The 27,991-nt window shown below is 34.1% G+C and overlaps 1 protein-coding gene across 2 annotated transcripts; it reads left to right on the top strand.

The window, feature by feature from the left end:
- Positions 1 to 28: 28 nt before the first annotated feature.
- On the top strand, positions 29 to 27,755 carry LOC130825641 (uncharacterized). Of its 2 annotated transcripts, none has more exons than XM_057690966.1 (20): positions 29 to 581; positions 3,773 to 3,831; positions 3,896 to 4,027; positions 7,987 to 8,127; positions 8,342 to 8,398; positions 8,979 to 9,073; positions 11,982 to 12,114; positions 13,935 to 14,111; positions 14,505 to 14,695; positions 14,842 to 14,908; positions 15,394 to 15,527; positions 16,070 to 16,136; positions 17,521 to 17,583; positions 17,708 to 17,949; positions 18,043 to 18,172; positions 20,297 to 20,389; positions 21,050 to 21,247; positions 21,463 to 23,666; positions 23,740 to 23,829; positions 27,508 to 27,755. In XM_057690966.1, the coding sequence occupies exons 1-18, from the start codon at positions 251 to 253 to the stop codon at positions 21,748 to 21,750; spliced, it is 2,598 nt and encodes an 865-aa protein (XP_057546949.1). In that variant the 5' UTR covers positions 29 to 250; the 3' UTR covers positions 21,751 to 23,666; positions 23,740 to 23,829; positions 27,508 to 27,755. The 2 variants fall into 2 exon arrangements, with proteins under 2 accessions (XP_057546949.1, XP_057546948.1); XM_057690965.1 differs by lacking the exon at positions 27,508 to 27,755 and adding an exon at positions 26,198 to 27,486 and having other exon boundaries at positions 30 to 581.
- Positions 27,756 to 27,991: the final 236 nt, after the last annotated feature.

Raw genomic sequence — 27,991 nt, 5'->3', positions numbered from 1 at the left:
AAAAAAAAAAATCCATAGGATAGAGTGAATAATAACTAACTCTCATTACTTTTGAGCAAAATTCAGATTGGCGTTCTTCCATTCTGTCAAAACTTCCAACCACTCGTGTATCTCAATTTCCTGTCCCCATAACATATGATTTTGGAATCACCTTACCTTCATACCCATTTCACAATTCCTGCAAAAACTGAGGAACAAATCCATAATTTTCTTCAATTTTTACGAACACAGGAGAACAATTAGAAATCAAATGATCACATGCCACCCCTCAAATTCAACTACTACAACAAATTTTTCAATGATTGGCCAAAGAACTTCAACCACTTTACAATTATTTCACAAAATTCGCTGGAATTTTCGCCATTTTCGGCCATTATACCCTCACAAATTTGGCCCTAATTTGGCAGTTTCCTCGTCGTTGGGCCCACTTTTCGCCGCAGCGGCTGCTGTGGGTTCTTCCACGCATGCCGCTGTAACGTCAACTATTACGCAGGTAGCTGTTACCGCCGTCGCCATCGTTTCTGGGGCTTGTCTTTCCACTAAAGTGGATTTCCTGTGGCCTAAATCCCATGACCAACCTAGTATGTTTCATTTTCCTTTATTTGGAAGCTATTTTTTTTGTTCATGTTGCTTCTTAGCATTGGTGAATGTATGGTGGCTGTATGAATCAGGATTGTACTAGTAAGGTTCTTGGTGGAATGAGTGCTGGCCACTGTTGGGGGCTGTTGGTGGATGGTAATCTTCGTTAGAAGTTTGGGATTTTGAAATCCTTTGGTTGGAGAAGGGATTTAGGATTGAGGGGATTTGGGTAGTTCTAACCTGAAAAAAAGGGAAAATGGGAATGACAAAGAATTTAAAACAAACGCTTACCAAGGGGAATGTCCGAGGGAGCTGATTACCTTTCCATTACTTGAGACTCATACCCATAGTATAAAAATAAGGCCTCGTTGCATTGCATCGGCCGTGTTGTAAAGGTTTTCAAAATAAACAAACTTTTATTTTCGAGCTGTAAAGGTCTAAAAGACCCTGTTTTTAGGTCATATCAACGGTTATCTTATAATTCCACCGATATTTAGACGTTCCGATAATTGTATTACTCACGTTGGTTCATTGCTATGATAGCGACTGTTAACGCATTTTCACGCTACGCCCCTACCTATACCTAAAACCCCTAAAATCTTAAGGGGTGTTTGGTTTATGACTTATGTCTGACTTTTTCATTGGCTTTTGGAAGGCAAAAACTGTAAGGTAAATGACTTTTGTGCTAGCCGACCTTTAAGCCATAATGAAAAGGCTAATTTGGTTGGCTTTTGGCGTGTTGAATCACTTTTTCTCTAATAAATTACCAACAACTAATATATAATTTTACCAAACATCTCTTTAAACAACAAACTTTTAAAGCCAACAAAAAAACAACACTTCCAGATGATCAAGTAAGTCATCTAAAACAGCCAAATAGCCAACAACCATTTTCCGCTCACTCCTAAATGAACGAAATTGAATAGCATTTATAGGTTCAAGGCTTGGGAGTTTGGAGAAGGGGTTTGGGATGTGTTTGAAACTGATTTTGCCGATGTTAGGCTGATTTGAGTTTTTTATGGGGCTCTTGGGGGTGTTGATAAGCAGGGAAATTAGAGGACTTAGGAGTAGACCACTGATTTGACTTGCCTATCGATCATTTATGGAACAATAACCTAGCCTAACATATTTACTTGACCTTTGGAATAGGTACAAATGCTCCTCTCTCGGAACACTCTTAAATCAGTTCCAAAGTATCTTCCAAATCACTTTTGATAATGTTAATTTTAATAGTAGATGTATATCGTGCACAAAAATTTCATTTACTCGATGTACAACTCTACCAATCTATTAATGAGCACTTTTTATTCATAGGAATCAAAGATAAAAGATAAAAAGACTAGTAAATTGGCTTAGGAATCTAGATAAAAAAAACTAAAAGAGTTCAGTTGGCTTAGGCATCTAGTAAAAAAAACTAAAAGAGTTCGGTTGGCTTAGGAGATCATGCTCAAGTCATTGCTCACTAGGAGTCCTATACATGCCTAGGCTACTAGAAATACGCACAACTACTAAGCACTAGGCGGCCTTATGCACACAACTACTTGACTAAGTGGACTTCTACAGACGCTACAACTTTTGGATGAACACTACACTTGTAATACTCCAAGTTGAGATCAGGAATGAAAATAAAGGAGCTTTAAATGGATTCATAGTACTACCCATTTAAAAAAGGTGCATCTTTTTTTCTAGTAAGCATATTTGTAGAAAACTCCACAATTGAGAGTACTTGGTGTGGAGTAGTGTTAGGATCGACAACCTCGTAAGAAGTTCTTATGGTGTGCACGAATGAGGATAAAGTGCGCCTGAAAAAACTTATGGTGATTTGTGAAGCTAGTTTACAACCCCCATAGGTATTCACTATTGACCGTTTAAAGGTCTAGGTGCTACAACAGTAATTAAGCAAGACTTACTTCTTGGACCCGTACTACATTTTGTAGTTAGGAGTCTTCATATGCACCATCTTCTGTTTATTAGTGAGTCTTCACACTCAAGGATAGCTCTTGTATAGACTGTACACATAAGATTTTTAAACATGTTAGACTTTTATGTAAACTACTCGGGCTAACCGCTTCTGTTTATATAATTGGGTTGCAAGTCAAAACCTTGACGATAGCCCAATATGAATCCTATTAACCCACTTAGTGTCCATTGAGAAATTGAGTTTTTCATGGAGAATTAAAAGGCCAGAGAGCATTGAGAGATTGAAGACCGAGATTCAAGAAATTAGAAATTTTGTCGCAATGCTAAAGAGAGAACAAGAGAACTAGAGGACCAATAAAATGAAAATGGTAAGATATAATCTCGAATATTTTAGGCTTCTAGAATTTTTGTTTCTCATTTCATGATTTTTCAAATCTCTCAGCATGGGCCACATCTTATTTTTGGGTTCATTTTTAGATTATAAGTTTATGATTTGTGTACATTATATATTACTAGGTTAAATGAGCAATTATCAAATAAGTTTTGGTTATACGGGTTAACTCCTCCAGTAAATATCCTGAGTAATTAAATGGGTTATACAAACTTTTTTCAGGTTAAAATTTTTTTGACCTTTACCTAACCCATTTAATAAACTAATTAGGTCGAGTCCACTCATTTTTTAATTGGGTTAGTCTCAATCCAAACTTGGTAATTTTAGATTAGGTTCAGGTGTGCTTTAAATCTCCAACTAAACACATACACTATGGGCACATACAATTTGGTTCTAAGTACACCACATATATGCATACAATGTCAATTCCTTAATCAATATTTAATTTAATTCGATCGAGTTAAATCCATCATCCAATCCCTTTGGAACTCAAGTAGACTCTTATTGCTTTACAAATCACAATATTATCCAATCCACCGTCTAAAGGGCGTAGGCAATATCGGGAACGGTGGGGGGAGGGGTAGGTTCTTATTGGTTTTTTTTTTTTTTTATATTTTTCTTTTTTAAGTAAGCTCCGGTCAAAGCTTAAGTTTGATCAATAAAGTTAGTTTAGCAGATAAACTACTTAAATGTGTCGAGTTGGCTACATCGATGTAAATGGCAAAAAACTTTCTTACGGATGTAAGAACCAAATCGTTTGAAGTTGATGGAAATAATTCATAAATAATTTTTTAAATGAATACAAATTTTAAATTTTTATTTTGATTGATGTTTTTCTCTAAGACATAATTTTATAGTACTCTAAACTCCTATCTGACTCAGGTCCTCTCATAGTGGAAGGAGTGGATGTAACAGGCTATCCCATATTTACTAATCCAAAGGTTAGTGTATTTTTCTTGCAAAGATATTGATATATAATCTTGCAGTAATTACAAATTTATTCAGGTGCAAAAAGCTATATCTTTTGCAAGGAAAGCACATCATGGACAGTTACGTAAAAGTGGAGAGCCATACTTATCACATTGTCTGCATACTGGAAGAATCTTGGCTATTTTAGTGCCGTCAAACGGACAAAGGGTATTTATTTCATCCCATTTGTGCTCTTTTTAATATTATGTTTGGTAGACTATATCTTTCCTTCTACAACTTGTGTGTTTGAAAAGTTGTTTTGTCTGCATCTGCATTTCAAACTAGCTTGTGGTCCTCGGATTTAGTAAATTGTGTGTGTGGAACATTTTGCCATAGTTTTTCATGGATTATCCAACACTTATCAACATGGATTTACTTGGTCTAGAGAAGTTAAGTGTACGAAAGTAAAAGGCTAAAATATAACAAAAGAGTGTCTCCATCTATGGGGGATAATTGTGTAGCTTCACGAGTTTACTTAAGATAACTCACTACCATGAGTTTGTTAGGTAAACTTTGAATCAAACAAAAACAAATGGTAAAGTTATGAATTTTTACGTCTGTGAGACTATGACTACACCCATAATAATCTGAATCTTAACCTTATAAAGGATCTTGAATTATGACACATGAAATCAATATTGGAACTCCCTCAATGCCCTGCGCCACAACTTGGCTACTCATGGTACAAGCTTGGTAGAGCTTCACTATTATAACCATAGAAAAATGATGTGGATGTCAAGTCGCGATTGCGGTAACAATCACAATGTCGTAGACGCGACACCTCGCGGTGTTGCGATTCGTTTCACGGACCTTGCTATGTGAATTGTTAACTTTAAAATTGTCCATTTTATCATAGTATTTCAAGTTTTCTAATACACATATCTAAATTGAAGCTTATAATAGACCTTTTAAGACAGAATACACTTTAAAAAAAGATAATAAATGCTATATATTAAAATAACAACTTAAAGGTTGCTACTCCATGATTTTAAATCACAGGTTACGTGATGGGGTTTTGCGATGCGTTAAGCTTTAACTCTGTTATAAAGCATCCATTATATGTAACTTAACAACCTCATTTTTATTCTATAATTGTAACCGTATTTGGATTCTTTATATCCTTTTTCCATATCATCTTTAGTCTTCGTTTTCCTCATTCTCTTTCAAATTTAATAATTTCCAATTTCTATCTTTCTTACCCGTTCACCTATACTCTATCCTTATTGTACATGCACAAACCACCTTAAATATTCTCTCCCATCTAACCCTTAATTTGTGAGGCATGTACCTTTTCCTATGTATTTGTTCAAATTCTATCCTGTAAAATATGTCCACTAATCCATCACAACATCAACATTTTGGCAACCCTCATCTTTTTACAATGATCCTTTCCTACTAGTGTCACATGATTCCTAGTCATTTCCAACTACAATTCGTTCGTGAGTCCAATCCCGTAGTTTTGTGATTTAACAACAACAATGCCACAACAATGCCCGAGCCTTAATCCCAAAAAGTTGAGATTAGTTCCATGAACGAATATATTTGCTCCAATGGTCGTCCATATGGATTCTTCTTATCAATTCATTCCGATTTTGTAACATCTCAATTTTCAAGTCTAGGTCATTAATATCCTTTTCCACTCCTGTCCTCCAACTCATCGTCTGTCATCCTCGCCATCTTTTAATTCTCTCGAGCTCCAACTTTCTATCCTCCTTACCAGTTCACTAATACCTCGTCTTTGCACATGCCCAAACCATCTTAAATGATTTTGGTTTATTCTTTTTCTCAATATTTTCAACTCCTAAACCCTTTCTTATATCTTCACTTCGAATTATATCTCTCAAGGTATGCCCACTCATCCATCAAAATATTTGCATTTCCTTTCCTCTCATCTTTCTACTATAATCCTTTTTAAAAGTCCAACATTCGGATCCATATAGTAGCGTCGTTCTAATGATTGTTCGATAAAACTTATCCTTTTAATTTTAATGGCACACCTCGATATCACATAATATTTTAGTAGCCACTCCCCATTTTTTACATCCAAACTTAATTATGTAGGTCACATCTTGTTGGATGTCATGTCCTCACTACTCTGAAATTTGAACCCAAAGTATTTGAGGCATCCACTTAAAGCAATTTCTTTCTCTTTTAGCTTTATAGTGCCTCTTGTTATCTCATTTGTACTACAATTACACTCCATGTACTATGTCTTGCACCAATTTAATTTGAAACCTCGTGACTCCAACTCTTGTCTCCATCATTCTTAGCATTAACCCCCTCTGGTCTAATCTACCAAAACAATGTCATCAACAAACAACATGCACCAAGGCACGCCACCTTGTATCGATCGAGTTATCTCATTTAGGACCGCTGTTAAAAGATAAGGGCTTAGGGTCGAGCGTTAATGAAGACTAGTTGTGATCGGAAAATCCTCTGAAGCTCCTCCGCATGTCCTAACATTCTTCTCTACTTTTCGATACATATCTTACACTTTATTAATGTATTTTTTTGGAAATGCATTTTTACCAAAGTATCTCTCTTGGTACCTTGTCATATGCTTTTTCCAAGTCAATAAAACTATGTGCAAGTCTATTTTTCTAGCACTTTAGTACTCCATCGTTTGTCTTTTAAGATGAATTGCTTCCATGGTAGATCACCCTAGCATAAATCCAAATTGGTTCTCTGATATGGAAGTACATCTTCTCATATGTATCTCTATCACTCTTTCTCATAACTTCACTGTATGACCCATGAGTTTTATTCCTCGATAGTTAGAGCAATCTTGGACAACTTCTTTGTTCTTGTAGATAGGAACTGCAATATTTCTTCTTCAGTCATTGGGTATCTTGTTTGTCTTCTGATTCTTTTGAATAGAGCACTTAGCCAAGTTACCCCAATCGTCCCTAGGCATCTCTATACCTCATTAGGTACACGATCTGACCCAACCACTTTCCTTTGCTTCATTTCCTAAAAAGTCACATCCATCTCTGATTTTGTATTCTTCGTAGAATATCACTAAAATTACCAATTTGAAAGTGGGAGGGATTTTCTCAAAGCTCCAGGAAGATGGAAGTGCTTTCTTTTTTTGTTTTTGAAATAAAGAAACGTGGTGTACAAATGAAGATAAAGCAATTTTATTCTTTTTTTTTTCTTTTTCTTAATTTTCTAAATTGTAATACGTAGTCAAAGACTGTTGTAGGCTTGTAGCCTTGGGAGTTGAAATACTTTTTACACTTTTTAAATTTTCGTAGGTAGTAACCAGCAAAAGCTTTGAGACTTAACTTGGCATGTAGTTTTGGGACTTGAATACTCTTTTGACTTGTTCTTAGTATATTTTGTAGATTGTACTCGGTATTTATATGTATTGGGTTGCTCATTTAAATACAATATTAAAAATAACAATTATTGTGGGTCTTTATTGAATTATCTAGTACTAGTTTGAAAACAAAATCTAGCAAACCAAATGAAATACATGCACAAATGATAAACCAAAAGTCGAATCTAACTCAACCTAGAGAAACATATATTTGGCAACTAGCAAATTGCAAACACGAATTCGTACAATGAATTGAAGTAAACTGCGAATCATGTGACACTGATCCTTCCTCTAAGCCCAATAATCTAATCTATATAGTAATGCTAGTCTAATGCCCTTTCATAAAGCTTGCCCTTAAAAATTTAGGAGCACACCTCAGTCACATATCCCAATTTCTGCTCTCTACTTTTGCTACTCACATTTAATCCTATAGGTCACATCCTATTAAATATGCCCATCACTTGGAAAAATTGACTCAAGGTATATGAAGCATTTCCTTGGCGTGGTTTCTTTATCTGCCTTCTTATGTCATTTGCGCTAAATGACACTTCATGTATTCTCACTTACTACTATTTAAATTAATCTCTCGTAACCCCAACTCTTGTCTCCTTTGTTCTAATTTTGCACCCATCCATGCAAACCATGAAACATGATCTTGCACCCTGGTGTTTGTCATTGTCAATTAAATGACAAAAGTAGTTCCTTGATAGGACCCATGAACCTTGGTCACACACGATTCAATGTATATCCACATATATATTGCTCTTATACTTTTGTTTGCCTAAATTTTTCCCTAATTTATCTGTAGGCTGTTGACACAGTGGTGGCTGGGATTCTCCATGATGTCATTGATGATACAAATGAAACTTTAGCCTGTATAAGGGAAAATTTCGGTAATGATGTAGCTCAGATGGTAGCTGCTGTTTCCCGGTTGAGTTATATCAATCAGGTATAGTAGAATAATTGCTTGTATTCTTTGGTAGTGGACAAAGGATGCTTTTGACTGAAAGCTTTATCTAATGAATTATATTGTCTTTATCATGCTGTTTTAGGAGTTTCTAATCATCATATTTTGAATTATGACGACTTGCGTATCTTATACTTGCTGATGCTAAAGGTATAATTTAACCCTAACGAACACCCACTTTATATCTTTGTTGTAGTTGTTGAGAAGACATCGCAGAATAAATGGAAACCAGAGCAATCTTACTCATGAAGAGGTAAAATTATTTGAGCATTAGTTATATTTATAATGCTATACTCTTTTCTTTAGGTATTCCCAATCTTTCTTTATGCTATCCTTCTTCAAATTGTTGAATGCTGACTCACCAAAGCTTATCCCTTAGACTTCTCACCACACTTTGTCACTGATTACATTAATTTTGCTCTTTCATTTTCCCCATGAGTGGTTCTTCTTAGAGTGAGAGAGAGAGAAAGAAAGAGAAACAAGCCATTTAGTAATTCGGGAAAAATCAAAGAGATCAAGGGAGCATGAAAATATTTTATCATCCATTATTGTGCTTGTACTTCTTGCTATATTTGATCAGTCATGGTCTATTCTGAGGGCAAAGAACTAAAAATGAATTCAATAGAAAGTAAGTATGCGTGTGTTCGTGTGCGCGTGTATATTTATGTATGTGTGTGTAGCGTGTATGCAGGCGGGTGTGTGTGTGTGCCGTAATTGTGTATTTAGTACTTACTATTTTACATACTCTAGCTAGTCATATTGCCTCAAGGATCATCAGGCACATGATGAGTGACCAAAGTTGATTAATAACTCTTTTCTTCGATTTTTTTTAGGCAAATAATGTGCGAGTGATGCTCTTGGGTATGGTTGATGATCCACGGGTGGTACTCATAAAACTTGCAGATCGCCTTCACAACATGAGGACCATGTATTATCTCTTACTGTAGTTACATATTTTATAAAGTCTTTTCTTTAGCTCTTTGTTTAAACAATCAGTTTTTGAAGTGAATGTTATATTAGCCCAAAACATGTTACACCTTAAGCTCAACCTGAAGGACCAAACCTTCTAGGAAGGCCTCTTCCACTGAAGAAACATATGAAACTGGCCACACAAGGAAAATATACAGATCTAAATAATTTGTTACATTTCTTCCCCATTGTTCAGAAAAAACTTTCCTCAGTTCTTTGCTTCCAAAATGACCTTTTTTTTGTTGTGAACTGGGATAGTTTAACTGTTTTGAATTGTTGGTTTGGTGGGAGAATGGCCAAACTATTTAAGCATTTTTAGAAAGTCTGCTACTTAAATAATTACATATGTTAAAACTTCTGTTAAGTGTGATTGGGGTTCCTCTCTATGCCGATGAATGCATTAGCAACCAATCAAGGGTGTCCTGTGCTAGAATGTGAGTGGAAATAAACATCACAAAACCCCACCTCAAAAAATTTATGTTTTGTCTCGATACTGAGTTGGTTCAGGGCTAGTTCTAGAGGTTCCACTTTTAGGAAAATAATTTCTGATGCTACTGTGTTTGCTAGTACTTTAAGATAAGGCAATGCTGTGACGGATAAGAAGTCAGAACGGGAAACTTGATACTATTGACAAGTCTGATGCACTACTGGATACTTCTTATTACGTAATACATACCATGGTTCAAAAATACGGTAACGGCCACGGTTGCGGTAATGAACACGGTAATACGGTGACTGTGTGATGCAGTTATCATATCGCCAAATTTCGGCCTAAACCTTGAATTATCTCTTGAAATGGCCTAAAACTTACCTTTATGATATGGTTAATATCGGTTCAGTAAATGTGAAAACCGTTACAATACGGTCGATATGATACAATACGATACGATGCAATCTTGTTAAATATTCTATTACTCTAATATTTTTAGGTGGCTCTGGCCTCATTCCTAGCGGGGTAGGGGGTTTTAGATGTATGATACCTTATCCTTTGTAATAACAAAGATGTTGATGTAGAATCACATATGTCCATAAGTATTTGTCTTTGGAATGATCAATTAAAAGAGGCATTGTTCCAAAAACTTCTAAATAAACCTATATGAGCTAAGGGAAAGACGTATGTACAAATAACAAGCGAGCAACGTTCATGGTGAGATTAATGCCCAAGTGACAAATCCAAGGGAACCTAAGGCAATGTCCAAATTGTCCTATGGTCCTTAGGAAATATTAAATGCCGCTGCATCCAATGATTAGAGGAGGCAACCAGAGGCACAATCATAACAAGAACTTGTACAAGTGCAAGAAAGAAAGGATGAGTCCAAGTTCATGCATGTGAGGAATTACAACAAAAGTGAATGAAGAAGTAAATTTAAGAAACTTGAACTCTTCAAATGAGAAACCTTTTATACGTCTAAAAGGAGCTTTGAAAAGATCTGTAATTACATAAATTGAAGTTGGTGACGACAAGCTCTTAATAATTTTCTAGCATTCATTGGGTGTTTTATGCATTGAAGGAATCATCATTAAATCTCCTTCAAGGCAGCTGTTACAACAGTAAAAGCAGAGGATTGAAATGATCATTAATAGTGAGGGTTACAATACAAGTCAGTGGATGGCTACTCACGGTCATTGAAGGTAGGATTTGCAAATGATGATTGTTCATCATCGAATGAAGATAATGTGCTGTTACAAGGCTCATTTTTGGAATAGATGATTATGTATTTAGAGTTAGTTATAGTTATTTGAAGTCTTGTAGAAGTTATAATCAAAGGAGATCAAAGGGATGGATGTCTTTGTAGTTTGTAATGCTTTTTATCAATTTCAAAGCTCAATAATGATATATTTAGGATAAATGTTACAAGTAAGTGAAGGGTCAATGAATATGGAGTATGGACGTGTATCAAGCTAAATAAGGCATGCAATCTTTTATAAAGAGTACACGCTACTGAAGAGTTTGACTTTTAAATAAAAAGTCTATGTCTTTGTGAATTAGTCGTGTACCCAACTTAGTCTAAGATGCGCCAAATTCACGTGTAAACTTAGTGTGATCATTTGAATTGCTTAATGAATTTGGCTTTTTGATCAAGAGTTGTTCTAGGACCCCATTTTGCTTGGAACTTTGTTTGAAAAGTAACTTGGCCTATCTTTTTTCATCATAATACACTAAATACACCCTTAAAAGCAAATAAACATCCCTCCAGTCCACATCCGAGGTGGACAACATAATTTGCAACTTCAAATTAATAAGAAGTACTTTATTGAGCCATAGATCATGAACATAATAGCTGCTGATCTTGTGGTTGTTATTGCTTATAAGATGTGGCAGTGTTGAAATGACATGGAACAAGTAAATTGGTATTCTTGATAAATCAATATCTACAGCAGTACAGGATAATAAACAAATTGCCAAACTTAGATGATTAATTATAGAGTATGGATGTGTATCAAGCTAAACAAGACATGCAATCTTCTATAAAAAATAGCTGCCGATCTTTAATTTCTTCGTTTTAAGGCCTGGTTGTAAGCTCTTATTGCTTTTTTCCACCAGAGGGTGGTTCCTTAGCCATCTTTTTTTCAACGTTTGTCCACTTTGCTTGTAACTGAGGATGTATAATTATAGAGTATTGGTGTTGCTATAATTATCTCGTACATGTATAAAAAATCAGTGAAACAGAGAAATACCATTATTAGTATAATGCTTTAGATTTTATCACATAAGAGATAAATATTTTAGTAATATTTTGCAAATAGAAGTGTATGCCACTCATTTTCATAATTAAACTAATTACGTGAGTGGTGCCTTAGAAAAAAAAGATTGTTATTATTTACAGTACATGTACGGCTGTGTGATTTTTCTTATTAATTTGCAGTTATGCTTTGCCACTTTCTAAAGCTGAAGCTGTTGCTGAAGAAACGTTAGTTGTTTGGTGTTCTCTTGCTTCGAGATTGGGTCTCTGGGCTTTAAAGGCTGAACTAGAAGATCTTTGCTTTGCTGTTTTGCAGGTTTGCACTGTTTATATTCATTATTCTTGCAGGATGTGCATTCTTTTACTTATCTGTATATCCATCATGTTACCTGAACATCCTCCTCTTTTATCATTCAGATTTAAGGTCTAGGCGATGTTAATTTCGAGTTTTTCTATCTCATCCTTTTTCACTATCTTCCATGCATAGGACTATTACTGAGATGCACATTCTAATTTTATCAATTTCCAATAGGAATATCTAGTAAGTAGGCAGTAAGGAGAGGTTATAGGGTTTTATAAACCTTTGTTATGGCCTTTAGCTGAGTAAAAAACAACAAAAATACCATTCAGACCCACTATAAACCTTAATTGAAGCATAGGGGTTCGTTAATCACTATTAACATAAATAGTCTTTGGCCCAACTACCAATGTTTCTGTTACAGATCCGGGTGTCAGTATCTGACACATGTTGAGTGTCTGACTTGGCGATGCTTGAGATTAAGGAACACAAAGACACCATTCGAAATTTGGACATGGTCACAAGCATGGACACTGTTTTTGAACTAATTTTTTCTACTAAAGTTTTATTAAAAATAGATACTAAATATTTAAAATATAAAAAATGTAATTAGTTACCTCAATTTTAAATGTTAATTTCAAATTTAAGATAAGCCCAAACAAAGATTATATCTTTAACTCAAAGTTATTGAAAAAATCCTAGTAACAATAATATAAAATAAATAATAAGTAAAATTTTAAAAATAATAAAAAGCATTCTATGTCAAACTAGTGTATGTATGCATGTAGAATTATGAAAAGATACATTAAAGATTAGTAATAAGGAAAAGACAAGCAAGAAAAGAAAAGTTAGGAAAGAAAAAAAAATGGTATACTCGGACGAGAAGGGATAGGATGAAGGGTAGTTAAGGATACAATTTAAATGCGAAGTGAAAGGATGGGATGTATGTAAGTTTTTGTTTTTGGGTGTTTTGTATGGGTGATGGGATTTCAAAGTGTGGTTATTACAAGAGGAATGGCATGTGTTTTGAGTGTGACAAAAAAGGAATGATTTGTTTATGAAGGTCACTTATATATGCATGCCTAAACCCTAACAAAAATAGTTGCTTAGTAAAATATAGAATACAAAAATGCCTAATAAGTTATGATCGAGTATGAGAAGCTATCATACTACACTACTAACAATAGAAGACTACTCCTAACGTACTTGCATGGGACCCTAAAATTTGTTCAATTTCTCTAAGAAATAAATTTGGTGGGATTTAATTCACAAAATGACAAATTTAATGAGTAATGAGTGGAATTAAAATTTAGTTCATAAACGTTTTTTCATTAGATAGGATCAAACGAGTGGGAGTGTGGGACACATTGTTTGTTACTAACTATTCTCCACGTTGATTTGTTTTAGTTTATTATTGCCTACTTCATATTTTCGGATTTGGACTTTGTCTTTGTTCTTGTGGTTGTTGAATTAGAAAATACTCTTTCCTTTTATTTCTCACTATGCCTACATATTTTTATTTATTCTTAGCACTCAGAATATTTAGTTTCGTGAAGAAACATATAATATTGCAAAAATGAGGTAGAACTTTGTCCGCCCTATTAAGTTTGCCCCCTTTACTCTCCCCATGTGAGAGCTATTTCTAAAAATTGCAGCAAACTCAAAGGGACACAAAGAGTATTTTTTTTAACTTAAATAATATGAGTCATTTTCTTGACTGTGTATTTTATCTTAATTATCGTATGTGAATTTTTCATATTTCACTCCTTTTATTTGTTGCTTATCTCAATGGAATCTTGACAGAAACTACCTCACATACTTAAATTATATTTTCGCAGCCTCAGCTGTTTCTTCAAATGAGAGCTGAGTTGGCATCCATGTGGAGTCCTTGCAGAAGGGCAGGGAATCTCCGAAAAGCTTCCACAATAGACAATTTTCTTCCAACCTCAAATGCAGCTGCTGCAAGTAGCTTTAACGGTTCTGTGGTCGACGACGAAGATGATATACATATGAAGGTAGAGCTTCGGTGGAATCTCTGCTTTTAAATGCTGTTGAACAAATTTAGCTCGAGTAAGGGTCTGTTATTATCTAGCATGTCTATCTATGTGGTTGGACCATGAAGGGCAAAATTTGATGTATCAGTCTTGAAGATCAGTGCTCAGCAACACCATTTGGTCTCAGAGTATTGAACCTGTTTAATTATATAAAGACTTGAAAGTTACTAAGATTTGATACCCCATGTCTCCTTCTCTGTTAGTGAGCATCTTACTGCAACAGTTGACATAAGTGGGCTTGACTTTTGCCTAGGACTTTTACTCCTTTCCTATTTAATATGCCTCCATGAAGTTTCGGTTTGTATACTGTCTTATGCAGGAGAGTTTATTTTCTGAATGCTCTATCATCTGCAGGATCTTCTTGAAGCAGTCCTACCTTTCGAACTCTTGTTAGACCGAGGAAAACGAATGAATTTCCTCAGTAATTTTACAACCTATTCCAAGATCTCAACAAAACCAAAGGTTGTGAGGGATGCTGGAATTGCTCTGGCATCTTTAGTACTTTGTGAAGAGGCGCTTGAGCGTGAACTTCTGATATCAACCTCGTAAGTTTACCTCTTTTCTTTGGCTCTTTTCTTAGTATTTTTAGAAAGTACAAGTGATTGTCTGTATTCATTATTTGAAAGGTTATTTGTGGTTACATTGTGATGGAAATTTGATGGAACCTCAAGTATATGTTCTATATTTGCAGTTATGTACCAGGGATGGAAGTTACTCTATCGAGCCGCTTGAAAAGCTTGTATAGCGTGTACAGCAAGGTTCAGTTAACTGCTCTGTTCTGGATACCGTAAATGGATCTTAGGAATGGATTCTTGGATCACATTAATGGAATAGAATGTGCTAGTATATGCTAGAATAGCATGAAAATAAAAGAGTACATGATGCAAAAATGTTAGGCTGTATAAGTTATAATTACAAAATCCTCTAGAAGGGAATATATTATGACGAATTATTTTTATTTATTCAGAAAAAGAAAAACTAAATGTGACTGAATAGAACCTATAAATACTTGGGGGGAAGCAAATTAAATATCATTAGAACATATATGTACCGAGTCTCAAGTTTCAACTCATCTTGGAGAAACATGGAAAGCTTGTGGTTACTTTGTGCCCATTTTCTTGCTATGCCCATTTTTTTCATTATTTTCATGTGTTCTTATTCATTTGTCCAACCCGATCCATCGCAGTAGTCCACCATTGATATCTTTTAATTGTATTGAAGGTTTCTCTCCTTTTGCTTGCAGATGAAACGAAAAGATATTGACATCAATGAGGTCTACGATGCACGGGCACTAAGGGTAGTTGTTGGAGATAAGAATGGAACTCTACATGGACCTGCTGTCAGATGTTGCTACAGTGTCCTTGACATAGTCCATAAGTATGCATACTGTTGACTTTCTTGATTAGTTATTTCTATGAATTATGCATTCACTTTCATTGATTTTAGCTGTGTACTTTTGACAACTTTGTCGTCTTAAGTACATTATATTTTACTTTTGTGTGTTTTCAAGCCCAAGGAATAAAAATGAGGTCATTCCGTTGAATATTTGCCGCTTTATAACGGATTTTGAGCATACCGTTCCACGAAACCCCATTACATAATATGTTTTAAAATTATGGATTAACAACCATTATGTGCTGTTATTCTAGCATATCAGCTATTTTAATCTTTGCCTTAGCTATAATTTAGCTTTTAAAAGGTCGTTTTAAGCTCTAAGTGGAATATATGTTCAAGAAAATCTGAACTACTATGATGAAATAGATATTTTAAACAATTCACATTGTAATGTCCGCGAAATGAGTTGCAACATCACGAGGTACCACATCCGCGGTGACGACATCTGTGATTTTTTTTATCTTCCAACTTATGAAGATTATATTGTGTGATGATGTCTGATAAAATTTAGCTGCCTCATGCAGGCTTTGGTCACCTATTGATGGAGAATTTGATGATTACATTGTTAACCCTAAGCCTAGTGGTTATCAGGTTAGATCGATTTGTGTCTAACTTGACGTTCCTCTATTTCATTGTTTTTCCCCTTGCTTTGAAGATGTCATCTTATGTTTGTAGACCATGTGCTTAATGGACCTTTATGCTTATTTGTGTTGTGGATCTGATACACTTATGGAGACTTGTGAGTGTGTGGAACTTTAATAAAGAATTTTATCCATCACTTAAGACTGCCTGGTCTCTATTTTTGTCATCCGGATGAGAAACAAATAAGAGTCCAACCCTTTGTCAATTTTTTCCTAAACACGTTATTCCGATTTCTAAAACTAGATAGATTTCTGTGTAAAGCACATATATTACAGATATTTATTGATATGATTATATTAATATTATTTTATAATATTAATTCATATAGCATATAAACTTAATTATTAAATATAATTATCAAAGTGAAGAAATAATTTGTTATACAATTATATTAAAACATATATGTAAAAAATAGACAAAAAAGAACCATCAATCATTGAAAATTTATCAAATTGATTATCGTTAAGCTATATTGATGAAATCATAAAATCCAAATAAGTCAAAAAATGTCTGTCAATAGTTTTTAGTATTAAATTTTAATTATTGCAATTTTAACATGCAATAGAATACTCTATTTATTATTAAAAAAATCATTCTTTCTTTTATGATTCCATCATTGAAGATTATATACTTCTCATCAGTATATTATATTTTAATTTAATTTGTAGATTTTTATGATATATGATTAATTATTAAAAAATTTTAAATGAATTATAAATATATAAATTGAATATAACATACTACTATAATATAATTTTTGAGTTTAATAGTTATGATTGTATATATGAAAATACAAATATAATATTTTGTTTTTGTCTTTGTTTGGTTGGATCACGTCAGTTTTGATAACAGTTTAATGAATCAAGTTTTAATTTTCTTTATGATTTGGGATAAAATAAATTATAGGTTTACATAAGGAAATATAATGTATTAATATATCACATGTATTTATAGCCAATCAACAAATGTTAAATATTTTTAATGTTTTAATTGTTTCGTTAAATATGAAGTCAAGTATCAAAAATTTCCATGTCAATGATAGAAAATAGGTGGGAAGATTTTTAATGAGAGTGTGACACATGTCCCAAGTCGTTTCTTCATTAGTATATTTTATTGATGGGTTTTGTAGCTGTAATTACAATTGCACATTTGAGTTATGCCTGCATTAAAAACAATGTTCAGTAGGAATTTGTTCGCATTGGCCTTCATGGAAGTGTGCAAGTTACTCTCCCTTAGCTCCACAAATATTTATTTCGGTCAATATATTTGTTGGTTTCTTTAGAATCCGCAAAAGTTTAATTTTGTATGTTTAAACAATTATTATTCCTTTCAGTCTTTGCATACTGCTGTACAAGGCCCTGATAATGCCCCTTTGGAAGTCCAAATCAGAACTCGGGTACCAATTTCTTCGTTCCTTTTAATTGAGAACGATCTTTCCTGGCCCTTACGCTCCTTTTCTCCATTTTTTGTTCCATGTATGTTTGGCTTCTAAATGAGATTTTTGTGAATTCTGTTTTTAGAGGATGCATGAGTATGCAGAACATGGAGTTGCGGCACATTGGCTCTATAAAGAGACCAATAACAACTCACTTTCTGGTATAAGTTTAGGTGATTCTTACGTAAAAGAATTTTCCACTTTTTCACAAGGCTTGGAGGAACAAAGTTCTATAGAAGACATATTTTGGAAATACAGCTCCTTGAAAGCAGGACACCCAGCACTTCGAGTAGAACGAAGTAACTTGCTTGCTGCTGTTATCATAAGGTAAATTAATGCTTTTATATTCAGTGGGAAAGTCACCTTTGCATTTCTCTGGCAGAGAAAATTTCATACTTGCTCATGAAACACCTATTCCAGTGTCGATAAGGGTGGCAGAGAATTACTTGTTGCTGTCAGCTTTGGATTAGCAGCATCCGAAGCAGTTGCTGAGAGAAGAACGTCATTCCAAATAAAGAGATGGGAAGCATATGCTAGATTATACAAAAAGGTGCCCTCCTGAATCCTGATGCCCTGCTTCTAACAAAATTACACATTATCTATAGTTATCTGTGTGTGTGACTGTATGTGCACACATTACTTATAGCTTCCAGGTTTTGTTTCCCATTATCTCCAGTTTTCTTGTCATCTTGCTATTAAAGTGAGATTTATAATTGTATCTGGTGTTTATATTTCCTATTATTGAAGTTTCTACAATAACCAACAACACTTTTCATCATTTCATTTAGTGTCTAGAATGTACTTGCCACCATATGGAGCCATTTTTCTTGTTTGCTTGTCTTTCTTTATATTGTTTCTGGTTGTTGTATGCTTGTGGTAGCTTTACAACAACAACAATGCTACACCTTTAATCCCAAAAGCTAATGTCAACTACAAGAACCAACAAATCAGTCTCAGTGGTCGTCCACATGAATTTTCTTATTAATTCATTTTTAATTTTCTATCATTTGAATTGTAAATCTAGATCCTTCGTATTTTTCTCCACTCGTGCCTTCTGATCATCTTCGATCTTCCTCACCCTCTTTTTAAATCTCCCAAATTTCAACCTTTTATTTTCTATATTAGTTTAACATTCCATCGTTACATATTCCAAAACCACCTTAAATGAATTTCTCTCATCTTATCCTCAATATTTGCGACACCTATACCTTTTCTTATGACTATATTTTGAATTCTATCATTCAAATTATAGTATGTCCGCCGATCTATATAAGCATCCGCGTTTTTGGCTTGCCTTGTCTTCCTACAATGATCCTTCCTGAAAGCCAATATTCTGATCCATATAATAGCGTTGGTCTAATGAATGTCCAATAAAACTTACCCTTATGATTTATCCAATGGGTCACTTATTGGTGCATATTCTGTCCACTCTAGGAGATTGACCCAAGGTATTTGAAGTAATTCACTCGATGCAATGTCTTTATCTTCGAATTGTATAATGCCTCTACTTATGTCATTTCTGCTAAAATAGCACGTCATGAACTTCGTATTACTTCTACTAAATTCAAACCCTAGTGACTCCAACTCTTGTTTCCATCATTCTATTTCAGCATTTACCCCCACTCGTGTCTCATCTACTAAAAGAACTTTGTCATCAAACAATATATACCAAGACACATCTCTTTAAATAACATCATTAAATTACCATTATTCCCGTAAAGTGGCTTCGACATAGACAAGTGTAAGGTTGTAGGATGTACTTTAATACTTATATGCATATAGAGTGTATTGTATTTACTTTTCGAGTACTTACATTTATTTGTCAATGATATTGTTTTTGCTCTTTCGTAAAGTCTAAAATTTGAGATACCCGACACTGTCGCTTCTTATCTTTTCAACTTTCTCTCATTATTTATCTGGTGCTTCTTAAGGAGATATTTGGTACACATGATTGCGATTAAGGCTTTGGTGTTGCTGTTGTTTTAAGGGGAGATTTAACGTGAGTCGGATTCATTTTAATGTATTATTGGATAAGATGGAGCTTTGGAGAACATTTTAGTTCTAATTTATCTAAACCATTGCCTCGCTTATCCTAGGTTTAAATCATTTTCTATGAGAAGTGGACTTATGATTTGAGGTGTAGCGTACTGTCTGATCTGGAAGAGTTATATATGAGATTCAAATTGCCAATCTTGCGATGGTCGCTTAATGATATATGTGGATGTCCTTCTGTTATTATATCCTGTGAATAGTTAATAATAGTTACCTCCATTTCCCCCCTATGTTTCTTGATAATCGAACACATTTGACCTTTTCTGGTCAACCTTAATAACTTGGAAAATGTATATTATCTTCAGTCTTAGTATTATTGTAAAACCTAAAAAAGTGCATTTAAGATGTGTAGCAATAATCATCTCATAATATAAATCAATACACGTAACAAATCAAAGATCCGTTCATGCTGAAAAATAAAACGGCTTGTTGTTTTTGAACAAATGTACTATCCTTATCTACATGTGATAACCAAAACATGTTGATGTGTTGTTATACCATGAAAATTTACTAATTTTTCTTTTGTGGAATTAGCTTTCTCATATACCTTGTATATAATTTAGCAATGCTCTTGGTCTCTTGGTGGTCTTATTTGTTTCCCTTAAACAACCTTATGGTGCAGGTTTTTGATGAGGGGTGGTTTGAACCAGGGCATGGAGATTGGTGTACATGTCTAGAGAGGTACACGCTTTGCCGAGATGGACTTTATCACAAGGTATGTGACATGTATTACATTTTGACGAGTAAAATATTAGGTTGGAACAAATAGATGCAACAAAGTTTCAATATGACTCGTCTTTTCTGGTTTAGTGGAACTAGGCATGGCAAAAACTGATCCGACCTGTCAACATGAATTCACCTCAATTAGTAAATGGGTCCACCCGACCTAATTAGTGTATTAAATGTGCTAGGTTAAGGTCAAAATTTTAAACCTTAAGAAAACTTGTATGGTTAAGAAATACTTCTATATCCCTTTGAATTTGCATCATATGACTCGAAAAGCTCATATATTTGAATCATATGGTGCAAACTCAAATGAACGGAAGTAGTAATATATAAATGATTATGATTGTTGACTATTGTTTGGATGATGCATTAGTGTTGTTGACTATTGTTTGGGAGAAAGTATCTAAGGATAATTGGATGTGCCAATTAGATGAGCTGTTTTTTATGTATATATATTTTGTTGAGGGAGGCGGTTGTTATGGAAAGATATTGTTGATAAAACAAAAGCCAGAATTCAAGCTGAATTGCTAACTTGTTAATACCATGTCGGGCATGTCCACTTCCCTGTCAACAACTATGTTTTCTACATGTGCATCTGAACCAGATATTGGTGTTTTACTGACTTGTAAAATTTTGCATATTCTTGCAGCTAGATCAATTTGATCGTCTGCTGCCAACTTATATTCAGGTTATTGACCTAACAGATGAAGAGGATTCTAAGTATTGGGCTGTCATGTCTGCTGTTTTTGAGGGTAAAAATGTAGATACTATCACATCTTTTTTGAGGAACTGTAACAATCCCATTTCTGGCGCTTCAGCTTCCACTGAAGCTAATATCAATAATAAGGTATGTTGATCATTATTATTTCAACACTCAACGCTTGTATAGTTATATCGTCAACCACATTGTCGTGTCTTTTAAGGCTCCATAACTTTTTAAAGCTGGAGTTTTTATGTTATATGCATCAATCAATGGTGACTAAAAAGGGCCAAGAGTTTTTTATTTAGGCACTAATCTTTGAACTTCGAAGATCAGAGCTCATAAGCTGGTTTTATTTCTAGGTGCATCTACTGAGGACAATGCTCCAATGGGAGGGGCAGATAATCTCTGAAGTCGGTGTGAAACAAGGCTCTTTGTCAAGCAAATCCTATGATGATTCCATAATGTTTGGGGAAGTAGCAGTTGTTTCTTGGCCCGATGGTGATATAGTAAGATTACGAGCAGGAAGTACGGCTGCAGATGCTGCGAGAAGACGAGGGCTTGATGGCAACTTGGTTTTGGTAAATGGTCAACTCGTACAACCCAATATTGAGCTCAGAGATGGAGATGTGGTTGAAGTAAGACTTTAAATTTTTATTTTTGTACATAATATTCTTGTGGCTTGCTTTCTTTCAGGAAGCTACAGAAACAGTGGGTATTGCATCATTAGTTGTACATAACTCATGTATATTCTGTACAAAGGGTTATTCTCCATCATTCTTTGAATGAAAATTCTTAAGCATCAAATATGAGTTGCTTAATTAACAGCTTCCATCACTCCGAACAATTCATACACATTGTCGGAACTCTGAACTCGTGAATGGTCATGATCATTATGTTATGGAAGCTCAGGCACCGAGTATACTCGAAATGATGATGAAGAAGCTCGGTGAATGGGCTTGCTTGATGAATTGAATTAGAGTTGTGATGATGCTAGAAGCTTGGAGAAATGAGCTGTGAATCATATAATTGTAAAAATGAAGTTATTAGAGGTTAGGTTAAGAATGAATGATGGGGAGAAGTTTGTTAGCTTGTTAATATGGTAACAACAAAATTTCATCACCCAATGTGGCTAAGTTGCTCCCCAGGATGGGGTTTGGGGGTCAGGTGTACGCAGCCTTATTCTTATACTCTTGCCAGTGATAATAAAGAGGTTTCCGATTGATTTTTCGTAGCAAGCTTCATTGTACCCTTGCCTACACAATGATTGGCTAGGGATATACTACCTATGTTTTTTTTTATTAATAGCTTCACTTCACCCTTTTTATGTGAGAGATTTTTGAGTGAAGTGTAGCTATTAGTAAAAAAACGGGGGTAGTATAAGAAATTGGAATAGCCATCGCATTGGAAGCTTCATTTTACAATCATCAAATGCAATAGTAAAACCCCCCTTATGTTTGGCTACACTGCAGCATCTTTGGTCAATGAAGCAAATGGGGTAATGGTTTTTTGGAGGCTTTGTTGATTAATCAACCCTGATTAATAAGTAATAACTTTATTACTAGTAAACTTGTACATGATATTTTTATACATATAAACTTGTACATGATATTTGCTATTCTCTCTGTTTGTTGAGTTTGTTCTCTAGGATTCAAAATGTTGATATTAGAGTTTTAAGGTATAAACTGAGGGACAAAGGAAGTATTATGGGTTAATTGAAACTAATAACTTTATTACTAGTAACAAATGTATGAGATCGTCTCTCTACGAGACAAATTTATGTAATTAGTTTATTTCTCTAATTGGATCACTAAAGATTATAAGTAATCATTTTAAGATAATAAGTGATCACTCTAGAACTATAAAAAGTGACAACCTAAAACTATAAGTGATCACTTTAAAGTTATAAGTGATTATTTTAAAACAGTATGTGTATATTAAACCAGTCCAATAAATATAATTTATGAAAATAATGAATTCGTATTAGCTTTAAAATTTTTGCTTACAAACTAGTGTTTCAGCTGACATAAGAACTATTCATAACAATCTCAAAGTCTTAGTCACAAAGAATTATTTTAATTATTTAATCAATTAAAATCTAAAATTCAAAAAAATCTGACAAAACTAACAAAAAATAATTACCAAATACACTCAAATACTTTTTGTACTAAAATGACCAAAATACATAATTGGGTCTTATTTAAGTCATAATACATTTTTACTAAATATTTTTCAATTTGAGTGAAACTGATATTGAGCATGAGCACCCCTTTATAACCATAAAGATGGAGTTAAGGAGAAATAAGAGAAGGATCAAATGATGGCTGTGAGATTGGCTGAACTTCCATGGTCGATAGCTTCCATAACCAAAAGGAGAGCTTTAACAACCTTACCTTCAACCAAATTCTTGTGTTGTTCATCTTCTGGAAAATCAAATTCCAGAAAGCTCATCCTCTATTCGAAGCCTGGTTGCTGTTTGTGTGATGGTCTCAAAGAGAAACTTTCTGCTGCTTTTTCTCTCTCCTCGCCTACTGAATCTGATCCTCTCCACGACGTCGAACTTCAGGTCAGGTGTTCCTCTTTACATTTCTCCTGTCTTCAATTTAAAAAAAAAAATTGAAAAATCAAATAATATGTAGATAAGGGATATTACGACAAATCCGGATTGGGAGAAAGCTTACCAGTACGAGATTCCTGTTTTGGCTATTTTACGAACTGATGGTGTTGAGGTATGTTTGTGAATTGTGATATGCCTTAATTTCTTGATACCCTTTATTCACAGTTTTGCATTTTATTTCGTACGTTGAAATCTAACTTTGAAGAATTGACAATGAATGTGGAATAAGAACTTGAATTTACACTAGTCTAAAAATGATTTTTTTAAGATACTTTAATAGATGTTCATATTGTTATTATAATGGAAACAATTCTTAGGGTGTTGAGTGTAAGTTGAGAGTCCAAAATGTGCTAGGTTTGTGTTGCCCTTTTATCAATCTTGACTTGGTAAATATTTGTGATGACAAATTTTAAAAAGTTTGTAATAACTGTCATTGAATTGCTGATATTCATGGACATTGTGTATTGTGTTAGACTAAGAATTCCAAGCCTGAATCAAGGCAGAAAGCAATGGTATAATGGAGGTAAATAAATTTTCCCGTTAGTTCTTCCACACTATACGAAAAGGTACCTGTTCTATAGTTTTATTCACTTTAGATTGAATACAACTTGACTCCCTTATGAATTTAAAATTCCCAACCAACATGTGCATATGGATGATATCTATAGTGACTCTTGAGTGTTGGAATTTGTTAAAACTTCTTCACAACCATTTTAAACTTTGCGGCTTGAATTAACGATATCAATGTTTGGAACTTACTTATGTTTTACCCAAGTGCTAAATAATGAATGAGCATTGTATTGAAGAAAGAGGTAAGGTTATATTTTCACTTGATGTCTCAAATTTGTCATTCTCATCCCAATTACTTTCTTATGTCTTAATTGTCCTTGTAAAGAAATACACACGACTTTGACAAGGTTTCTAGAATCTTGACAAGGTTTCTAGAATCACTTATGGACTTTCCTCTTTGGACAACTAACTTTAAAACTTCATGACTTTGAATATGCGCATATCAAATAATAAGCATTGGGAATAGTTGCTAGTTTGTACGATTCTTTGCTCATTTTTATGAGCATCTTCATTCGGCTTTTTCATGAACATTTGTTATTCTTAGAATCTTTGAGAACAACCTAAGTGTGATGAAGGAAATGTTGGTGTCCTAAATTTGGATAGCTCTTGAGTTGCACCTTCCTCCTTCATTGTTTTCATGGTGTTCTCAATCAAAACTCATTCTCCATCTTTGTCAACATGAAATTTGACTTCTTTCTGACAATCAAAACATCTTGATTGTGTTCTCATCCCATTTTTCACCATCTTCACCATGAAAACTTAATGTCAAAAACTATTATTAGAATTAAATTGAAGAATCATGCATGCTTTGGAATGTTACCTTGTAGCATAGTTACAACAAACATGAACATCAAAAGTTAAAGTGTTGGTAGTGAAGGAAGAAAGCAAGGAGAGCAATATTTCTTTTTGGTCATAGTCTAGAGTTAATATAAGTGAAAATCAGTACTCTTACTTTCCATATTTCTTTGGTTCTTTTGTTCCCCTTTATTTCGTTTTTTTAAAACATCATATTATTGTCTCATGACATTCATAATGTCATCTTGTGCCTTGTGAAAGCAAACTCAGTGAATTATTGTTGGGAGAGTCTATGTACATGCAATATGCTTGTAGGAAAGATTAAGAATAACGAGGATTAGTTTGAGTTAGGTTGAGAGGAGGAAACATCTTGGTTAAATTAAGATCTTTATAAATTGTGGATAGTTGTGGATGAAGGAAGGGTCAAAGAATAATTGAATTTTAACTTTTAGAGGCACCCATTAGATGTTTGTGGCAACTTTTCCTTGAATTTTTTAAGCTTTGATTTTTATGCTTAATTAGAATTGTGCAAAGAAATTTTATTTTATTAGATAGGGCCGAGTAAAGTATATTCTTTGTGACTAACAATCTCTCACATCGATTCGTTTTGGTTCTAGTAGTCGATTTCGTATGTTGACGTTAAGGCTTTGGCATTGTTATTTTAGGTCTACACTTATTAAAATATGTCTACAATCATGTGGTCATGTCAGGTATAAGCTATGGTAGTTGGACTCAGGTAAACGTTCAAAAGTCTTACTTGAAATTTCTCATAATGTTTCCATGATTTTGGTCCTAAATGAAATTTTACCCATGTCAGAGTGTTGTAGATCCATTGTGTTGTACTTGAGGTGAAATTGAGATTTAGGGTAACAAGGATAATTTGAGAAGATTCAACTTCTTGATAGTAGAGTGCAAATTCTTCTAAGTGTGAGGCATGAGTTGTCAAGTGTCATAGGTGGTTGAGCTGAAATGAAGATTCTAAGTGACACTGAGTGCAAGTAGAATTCAGCTTCAAACATTTGCTGGATTAGTATAGTAGCCTCTCTTCATAACTTAGTATGGTGGACGAGATATTTAAAGTAATCAAGTGGAACATGTTTTTGTACTGTTTACAGAAGGCTCATAAATGGCATCATCCAAAAGGGTGACTTGTACTGTTTACAGAAGCTATGGCGGTTGTACTTGGCTCGAGATGATCACTTTCAAGTATTGTATCTATCAGCATCATATGATTTAGAAAAGAAAGCAGCAAAATTATTATAATAATTCCAGTGTGAATATATGTTTAGGCTTTTGTTCGGCAAATGTTGTTGATGTCTCAGTTTAAGTTAGATACTTCATGACATTGTTTTTTCTTTATGCTAACCAAACTTATTTCAGGTCGCAATTCAATTCCATTATGTCTTGCCCGCTATATTCACTCATAATTATACTACTTTTGAAAACTTTGTTCTTTGCTTTGGTTTTTTGATTGGTTTTGCCTCATTCTCACAATTTTACTACTCAACAAGTTTAAATAATATCACTTTGATTCTAAGAAAATTAATTTAGTTTAGTTGTAATTAGTTCAACCTAGCAATAATGAATCCACAAGAACACATCCTAAGTCCATTCAATCAAGTATGGTTTAGCCCTAGTAGGTCGGAGCGAATAGGATTTTGGTCAATTTTGTTGTATTACAAGAAATTTACATTTTCTACATATCAAACCATAGATTTCAAGTATTTTTTTGATTTCCAAGGATTTCAGGGTTACATATTACCTAGTTAAGAAAATGTGTACATAAAGTAGGCAACTCCAATAATGGTGTTCTTTAGATACCTGTTGAGCTATCTAATTGACATCGGGTATTGGTGCTATCAAGATAAATTCTTTACTCTGCTTTTTGTTGGATTTGCTTTGCTATTTTCTTTCGTCTCATTGAATTGTTACATTCTCTTTTAGGAACATGGTATCCACCCATTATCTTCTATTCTCATCCATGCATTTTTCTTTGTTTAAATATCCATTATGAAGGGTATGATTTGGAAGTAAGGGATTTAAACTAATTGATTCCCTTATAACCAAGTCTCTTCAAAGTGGAAAGATTTGGAAGGACCTCATTCTCTTTGTCTCCCTTTATTTTGCTCTAAACAACCCATGGAAGCTTCCCTTATTATTCATTCCTCTTCCTTCGCCTTCCCTTACCTTGAATTCATAATGATTTGTTTTGTGCAAATTAAGGAAATGACACCCTCTCGTTTTCCCTCCCCTTCATTACCCTTCATTTCCGCATAAAGAAAGTCGAACGGCATGAGAAGGAATTGTGTAGTTGCTACTATCTAAATGTCATTTAATACTATTGGTGTAAATCTTATAAAGATGACATATCTAGTACTTCATGATTCTTGATCTCATTGATTTTTTACTCTTGTTTCCTTTGCAGGTGACATTACCAAGATTGTCTCCCCGCCTTGGAGTCGAGATCATACGACGAAAAATAGGAGAAGCTTTTAGACACTGAATATGTTTAGATGTTTGCTATTGAAAAACTAGTTAAACTAAACATTGCATTACATCTTTAGCATTGCCAAAATATTTACAGGCATTTTTTATAATCTTGTTAAGTCTGTTTTGGCTTTTATGTATCCCTTGAATCAAACTTGTGAGAATGGAATCCTTTTCAACAAGAAATTCAAGAAGTTGTCGCTTTTGAACGAAGGTAACCTAAACCAATCATGAGTGCAAAATATTCAATTGCTCAAGTTTCATTGAAGCATAAGAAGATAAAGGAAAACAAGGGGCTAGTTTAGGAAATTTGCACTTCTATGATCGTCATTTGGAGCTAGATAGAAGCCGAGATTTATGTGAGAAGAAGCCAAAGTTTTCATATCAACATTAAAATAAAAATAAGTTAAGAGATAGGACCG

Source organism: Amaranthus tricolor, chromosome 10 (genome assembly GCF_026212465.1).
Source record: "Amaranthus tricolor cultivar Red isolate AtriRed21 chromosome 10, ASM2621246v1, whole genome shotgun sequence".
Taxonomy (NCBI): domain Eukaryota; kingdom Viridiplantae; phylum Streptophyta; class Magnoliopsida; order Caryophyllales; family Amaranthaceae; genus Amaranthus; species Amaranthus tricolor.
Note: the sequence above shows the minus strand (reverse complement) of the source record. Positions and strands in the feature narration are given on the sequence as shown.